General features: G+C 44.0%; 2 protein-coding genes across 2 annotated transcripts in view; both read left to right on the forward strand.

Annotated features, from left to right (window-relative positions):
* LOC123768440 (17-beta-hydroxysteroid dehydrogenase type 6) overlaps positions 1–2,447 on the forward strand; it is a 34,450-nt gene extending 32,003 nt beyond the window's left edge. The window contains 1 exon segment of the mRNA XM_069336306.1: positions 360–2,447. Coding sequence (XP_069192407.1) covers positions 360–523 — 164 coding nt within the window. The 3' untranslated portion in view covers positions 524–2,447.
* A 160-nt stretch (positions 2,448–2,607) lies between these two features.
* LOC138371186 (zinc finger CCCH domain-containing protein 13-like) lies at positions 2,608–3,276 on the forward strand. Its single transcript, XM_069336022.1, has one exon. The coding sequence runs from the start codon at positions 2,608–2,610 to the stop codon at positions 3,274–3,276; it is 669 nt and encodes a 222-aa protein (XP_069192123.1).
* The last annotated feature ends 4,869 nt before the right edge of the window (positions 3,277–8,145 follow it).

Here is an 8,145-nt window from a genome sequence, read left to right on the forward strand (position 1 = left end):
GACTTTCCTCCTGCTCCCTCCCATCCTCTTCCTCCGCCCTCTCATCCTCCTCCCCTCCCATCCTCCTCCCCTCCCATCCTCCTCCCCTTCCATCCTCCTCCCCTCCCATCCTCTCTCACCACCATACTTATAACCATCTTGCAATAGTTGTCCCCTTTAGTGAAATATTATACAATGTTGTAAAAACGTAAACAGGGCTGCGACATATTCAACCGATATCAAGCACCATATAATGATCTATTTACTGACAGCATATGATACCACTTCAACAGCATTGTCACATTTCCCCTAATACACTTCACCCTCATTATTAACTACCCTTTTTCTCACCACTACCACTACTTTTCTTTCTCTTCCAGAACGGAGAAAGAAGAAGCCTGCGCTTGTCGATCCTCGCGTCGGTCTGGACCAGCTGAGATCACGGGGCGCCAGGCTTGTCCGAGGCTTCTCTATGCCCAACTGGGGCAAGAACGAAATGACTCCTTCCCCAAAGAAGGAAACAGAATGCAAGTTCCAGTTCTGAGGGATGTCTAAGGCCGTGCGTTTTCAGATTCATTTGGCAGAGCCTTCAGGGGTGTACTCGAAGTTCCCACCGCGTTCTTCTTCGACCAAGAGAGACCGAGACCAAGGCAGATATGAAGATCAATTTAATTTAATTATTTCAACTTGAAGGATCAATTTTCCAGACTCGAAAAGGTTTCTGCTTCAAGTTTTAAGCATAATTTACAACGAAAACTTACGATTAAGTTGATTTTGTCTTGTTAAAATTTAATATATCATCGGGTCGAAAGGAAAGAGAAAACTATTAACTAGAAAAACCAAGTTCACGTTATGAATCTTTTTTTTTTTTTCAATTGGGATACACGTGTCTTGTTCTAATAGTCAAGTGTCGGGATGGTGTGTGTGTGTCTCTCTTCAGAGAGCAAAATAAGTTTAGGTTCTGAAAATTGCTAAGTCAGAACTGTATACCAAATAGCGTTTGCTGGCTGTGTTAAGTTCAGAGTTCAAATATACGCAAAACTTGCAGTGTTGGCATATCAAGAGGGCGACTTTTTGTAGGTTTAGACTAGGCTATTGTTGTAAGTTGTGTCATATAGGCGAAGGCTTAAATAAAGTCTTGCGTTCAATCCAGTTCATCATACGAGGGGAAAGCAGCATCTGTGACGGCATCAGGAGATGTTACCATGGTAACTGAACCCGTTATCTTAAGTTAATCCGATAATCCGCCCCACATGTTACAACTTTAAGCGGTGAAAACGGAATCTACGAATAGGATTCTCCGGACTCTAGCTTCAGAGGTCCCTGGATAACTGAATCCAACGTAGCCTTTTGTCTTTTGTATTTTTGTTTATAAATCAAAATAAACTTATTTATTTGCGCATTATCGGTGTGGATTACACGCAAACACATGTAACTTACACGAACCGGAATTAAGTGATTTGTATATATGTTGAAGAATTCTATCCTTAAGTTTGTACATGTATATATATATATATATATATATATATATATATATATATATATATATGCTAACAATGTGTTATTTTCCTTGTATGTAAGTATGTATATACAGCAACGAGGTCTCTTGTATATGTATAGTGTACATGTATAGTGTATATGTTGTAATATACACTGCGACCATAGCACAGTGGTCAAGAAGCTTGCCAGCTTGGCCGGCACGGATCACAACGACACAACCCGGAGTTATTAAAGATGTATATATATAATTCACAGGATTATACGTGCTCTCTTTGTATAGTGTACTTAAAATACGGAATCATATATGTTGTATGCTGGTGTGTGTGTGTGTGTATATATATGATTTTAGTCCACAAATTCAGCTTCTTTGCGATACAGTATCTGTATATATATCGTTCTTGCACAAAAAATTATTTGGAAGCATATCCCGATATATCTACGCGAATATGATGCATTTTAGCATAGAAACCAAGAACAAGCAAAACCCATTCCCATTTCATTTGAACCCATTCCAATTCCCATTTCTTCACAATAATAAGAGGTACACATTCACTCATTAGGCAAACTATACCAATTGTCCACATCAACACCACCACATCCGGATTGAGGGCATTACAGAGTCCCAAACACAGTTAACAAGCACGATAATAGTTTTGGTAAATTCCTGAAGATAAAAATCCCCCCCGATACCTGAAGATATTAATCAAGATATCAGCAACTGATATATATATATATATATATATATATATATATATATATATATATATATATATATATATATATATACATCCGGGTCATGTGCCAGGTTTCTGACTGTATAATTAATAGGAGCAACACCGGGTTATTGTTCCTAGAAATGAATTGTATATTGTGCTTGATAATCCTGTGTAATGGGCCGGGCGTGCATGTGCATGTGTGGGGGAGGTGTTACGTGTGTGTGAGTTATGAATAAAGTATTCCTTACAAATTCTTTCTGTTTTCATATCCTGTGCTCCCCTAGTTGTGCTTGCGGGGGTTGAGCTCTGGCTCTTTGGTCCCGCCTGAGTGTTGTATACGAAGAAGGAGGATGGTAGAGGGGTACAATATGAAAGAAAGAGGGAGGTAGAGTAGGGGAAAGTGGGAGGGAGAATGGACGCCAGGGAGAATGGAAGCCAAGGGGGAATGGACGCCAGAGAGAATGGACGCCAGAGAGAATGGACGCCAGAGGAGAATGGACGCCAGAGAGAATGGACGCCAGAGAGAATGGACGCCAGAGGAGAATGGACGCCAGAGAGAATGGACGCCAGAGGAGAATGGACGCCAGAGAGAATGGACGCCAGAGAGAATGGACGCCAGAGAGAATGGACGCCAGAGGAGAATGGACGCCAGAGAGAATGGACGCCAGAGGAGAATGGACGCCAGAGAGAATGGACGCCAGAGAGAATGGACGCCAGAGGAGAATGGACGCCAGAGAGAATGGACGCCAGAGGAGAATGGACGCCAGAGAGAATGGACGCCAGAGAGAATGGACGCCAGAGAGAATGGACGCCAGAGAGAATGGACGCCAGAGAGAATGGACGCCAGAGGAGAATGGACGCCAGAGAGAATGGACGCCAGAGGAGAATGGACGCCAGAGAGAATGGACGCCAGAGAGAATGGACGCCAGAGAGAATGGACGCCAGAGAGAATGGACGCCAGAGAGAATGGACGCCAGAGAGAATGGACGCCAGAGAGAATGGACGCCAGAGAGAATGGACGCCAGAGGAGAATGGAAGGCAGAGAGATGAGGTAGAGACAAAGTGGGAGGCAGAGAGATGAGGTAGAGACAAACTGAGAGGCAGAGAGATGAGGTAGAGACAAAGTGAGAGGCAGAGAGATGAGGTAGAGACAAAGTGGGATGCAGAGAGAGTGTGGGAGGTAGAAAGTGGAGATGGAGGAATGCGAGCAGCTTACCCCATGCTTGCATGGTAGCAAAAACCTTAGACAAAATATACATCACATGCGTGTCCAGACATCTTGAAGGCACCACTCTCTTGGTCTGCCGGTGGACCCTTAACTATACAGAGACGGAGTCTACAGTCTTGGAGAGATATCACAGATCTTGCGTCTTCAATATTGCTTGAATATCTTCAAGCAACTGAGAACAGTAAGATGACGGCCCTAAGAATAATATTTTTTTGAGATATATACAAGAGTTGTTACATTCTTGTACAGCCACTAGTACGCGTAGCGTTTCGGGCGATAGTGTCCTGTGGGCGATAGTGGACCGCATACCCATGCTGTGGGCGGTGGTGGACCGCATACCCATGCTGTGGGCGGTGGTGGACCGCATACTCATCCTATAAGCAGTCTTGAACCCCATACCCATCCTGTGGACAGTGTTGAACCCCATATACCCATCCTGTGGGCGGTAGTGGACCCCATGCCCATCCTGTGGGCGGTAGTGGACCCCATACCCATCCTGTGGGCGGTAGTGGACCCCATACCCATCCTGTGGGCGGTAGTGGACCCCACACCTATCCTGTGGGCGGTAGTGGACCCCACACCTATCCTGTGAGCGGTGGTGGACCCCATACCCATCCTGTGGGCGGTAGTGGATAAGAGACTAATAACTGGGTCAGGAACTGAACCCTAAAATTCATTAAGCCAAGCAAGTTACCGTCTTGAAGGGCTAAATACACAGTCAAATGTATATTGTTATATCAACAATGGGTTCGAGATCGACCGCAAGCACAGTCTCTAAGCCAGGAAACTCATGCGCGGTGAACTAGTTTCAGAATTTGATTAGCTAGTCGTGCACACCGATTAGTGGGCAGCGGTGAAAAGGTTAAAATCACCCACATTTACCACACCAACAAGTTAGCAAAAATTTGTGGTCCTAAATTCGGGCTAAAAATTTCTGGTACTATGAGAGGCAGGTGCACATAATGAGAAGGCAGTGACGAGTAGCGAGGCTACAGGTGTCAGTGACCGCTGTATCGTCGTCGAGGTGTTATATTTAGGTCGTTTTAACATCCGTTAACTGGCGATGATTACAGGCGATAAGGGAGGGGGGGGGGGTGAGCAGAGTTCACTGTTACTTATTAGCAACCCCGTTGACAAACCACAAGAAATAACTAGGATATCAGGCGCAGTGAGTGATATCAGGATACTAGATCAAATTTTACTGCTGCGAGTAAACACAGTATAGGACCGCACTTACTGCATACTCTTAATACCATCGTTCACCACGCCTACACCCACAAAAATTTGCCATCACAAAAAAACAAAAACAAAAATTATACTTAATTTTGGCACTGCAAAAAAAAATATTTGATAATCACAGCCAAATCTCCAGAAACGATAAGATAATGACTGATGAACAAGTTGAAAGTGTTAGTAATCTGATTTAAATCTGATTAAGATGCCTCAGCAAGGCGCAACTTCGGGACCTGCTCTCTTAAAGTAAAGCCTACACCAGAGATCAAAGAAAAAATAAATATATAAAGCGAACGAGGTTCTCAACATACAGATGATACCTGATTTGGTCTGATGGCCTTCATTTGTAAGAGGGAGAGAGGCATAGGAAGCCAGCGGCTTGTTCAAGGTACGTCCCCACCCCACTATTCCAGGGGTGACTCCTCTATCCAGCTTGTCCGGGATACCCTTTACACTATCCAGCTTGTCCGGGTCGATGCCCCTCTTCAATCAGCTTGATTGCATTTTGCAAACCCGATACTTTACTAACAGAAGACCTCAAACTCACGTTCTCCAAGTCAAATTATACAATCAAAATATCTCACAAAATCCTCACATATCTTTGCGATAATATTAAATAATACATTAAAGAGAATCTTCACGATAAAGTTCGGTTCAAACAATGGATAACATAGAATACCCTGAAATCTCGTCGTACTGTTCCGTTCTCTGTAAACCACAATGATTGAAAAAGAAAACGGAAATAGATAACTAATTCATTTCAGAGTGATATTTTTTCCCCTCAAACTAATGAGCCAATACATATTTAGTTGCGATATCCTACGCTTTACTGTATCAATGTACCGTAGTGCAATATTTACTACAGAGTTCCTACGTGTATGTGACGCCTGGAGAGTGTCCCCTACGTGTATGTGACGCCTGGAGAGTGTCCCCTACGTGTATGTGACGCCTGGAGAGTGTCCCCTACGTGTATGTGACGCCTGGAGAGTGTCCCCTACGTATATGTGACGCCTGAAGAGTGTCCCCTACGTGTATGTGACGCCTGGAGAGTGTCTCCTACGTGTATGTGACGGCTGGAGAGTGTCCCCTACGTGTATGTGACGCCTGGAGAGTGTCCCCTACGTGTATGTGACGCCTGAAGAGTGTCCCCTACGTGTATGTCTCAGGGGAGAGGGGGACACACTGAGACAGTGAAAATTCACCATTCTGGTCCATCATTGTGCCAGCCTCAAAATACATTTTTTAAGCCAAATAAATATATCAATGAACAGGAATATTATAAACCGACAAAAATAACAATCATTTGACATGATAACTTATATAATAACAATAATAATAATAATAATAATAACTGAGGCAGTATCCCTCCTCCCCAAGGGTAATATCCAATGCAACTCTATTACATTAAATAAACTCTATTCTCTTTTATCGCAACTCTTAAATAAATAAAGAAATAAAAATTGAAGTCAATGTTAGTTACCCCTGCCATGGGACTGGTAGGGGGGGGGGCGATCTCCCAGGGTGTGGTGGGAGATGGGAGGGACGATCTCCCAGGGTGTGATAGGTCGAGGCGATCTCCCAGAGAGAGATCGGGAGGTGGGGGAGGGAGGGGGGCTGATCTCCCAACATGATCTCCCAATAACAAGAAAACCTGTTCCGTTCCTCATCCTGTCACGCGCACCCAAACGTAGTTGGGACTTATTGAAAGTGTCAAGTAACCGGCTCGATAAACAAAGAGATCGATATCTCGCGTTTCCGTTCAGTGCAATTATGTCGAAAGAAAGCAGTATTGAATTATACATGTACAAGCACAGCAAGGCACTTACTTGTGACAAAGATGGCCGTTTAGGCTGATGGTGATAGGCCTATGCTCGGACACTGAGCAATTGTTTCAACTATGAAACAAATATGTTGCTGATGATTTGGGAGGATGGTGGAGTTGGATGCTCCCCCGGTCAATCTCTCGTTTGAACTATTCTTCATGCTAGTTCACTGTTCTCACAAAGTTACTTTTTAACTCTATTTGTATCTAACATTCGCCTCACCTCTCCCAGCTGACCTATCGCGACCAAGTGAGCCGAATTGTGTTTTTAGTACACCGATTGACGCTAGTTGAGGCTATTGCCGACCGCAGGGTTAGTTTATTGTCTCTTTCAAATGTAATGCGTAATTTAGTTCTCACCAACACAAGAGTTCCGCCGATCTTAGTTAATGTTCTCTAACACAGCCGTCGCTCAAGCGGGAGGAGGGTATGTCTGGCCACTTACAACGGCATCTACGTTAATATTGACCAAACCACACACTAGGAAGTGAAGGGACGACGACGTTTCGGTCCGTCCTGAACCATTCTCAAGTCGATTATGACTCCTCGCCTGCATCAAGTGCATCACTTACTTGTGAGAAAGATGGCCGTTTGGGCTGATGGTGATAGGCCTATGCTCGGGCACTGAGCAATTGTTTCAACTATGTTGATTTGGGAGGATGGTGGAGCAGGATGCTTCCCCGGTCATTCGCTCGTTTGAACGCGGGTGATTGGACAGTTTGCTGGTCTCGTTACCCGCCGCCGTCCATCTCACCGGTCGTGGTGCCTCGCTGTGTGAAGCATTGTATACCCTGAGCTTCGAACAGGAAGTGAGTGAATCCCTTTTCGAAAATAATTTGAACGTTTTCACTTGTTAGTTAGGTGCAAGTTACGTCTAACTTATAAACACTGACTGCTACTATATGGCATGTATATATTTGGGGGCTTCGATTGAACAGCTCGTACTTAAAACCTTATAACACTTTACACATGACTTACACTGAAAACGTTCGAACTTTTGTTTCGAAAAAGTGCTTTATTCACTTTCGGTGATTGAAGCTCACTTCTCTAAATGCTCCACCAAAGGTCAGCCCGTCCTCATCATCAACAAAGGCCAAATCCTAGTTAATCCTGCTGCTAAATCCCTTGTTTGTGAATGGAAAACACTTCCCATGCGACTCACAACTGATGACGTTCGAACACTTCCGGAACAAGTGCTGCGCTCACGTCCTTAGTTCGAAAAACAATTCTATAACTGCTTCACCCACGTACTACAAATAATTGACAACTGAACCTAAACACCTAACATAACCTAAGCTAAACATAACTGTTGACCAGACCACACACTAGAAGGTGAAAGGGCGACGACGTTTCGGTCCGTCCTGGACCATTCTCAAGTCGATTGTGATCAACATAACTATACATCAAATTCTAATACATGGTAATATTCCTTTATATTTGAGAAAACACTGAATAATACAACTGATTCCATCTATCGGTAGAAAAACACGCTAACAACAGGTCAGGCCAATAGCAGCCATAATATTCAGCATACGCCATCTATCAGCATAAAATTCAACTATCAACAGGCCAACCTGCAAGATACAGCACACGCCATCTATTGACATAACTTTGCACTATCAACAGGCCAACAGCAGTCCATAAGGGAGGGTGTTGGGCTAATGGCA

This window comes from Procambarus clarkii, chromosome 35 (genome assembly GCF_040958095.1).
Source record: "Procambarus clarkii isolate CNS0578487 chromosome 35, FALCON_Pclarkii_2.0, whole genome shotgun sequence".
Classification (NCBI taxonomy): Eukaryota; Metazoa; Arthropoda; class Malacostraca; order Decapoda; family Cambaridae; genus Procambarus; species Procambarus clarkii.

What these genes read in the sequence shown, in the direction of transcription:
- LOC138371186 (XM_069336022.1), top strand. Translation starts at nt 2,608, where the DNA reads ATGGACGCCAGGGAGAATGGAAGCCAAGGGGGAATGGACGCCAGAGAG.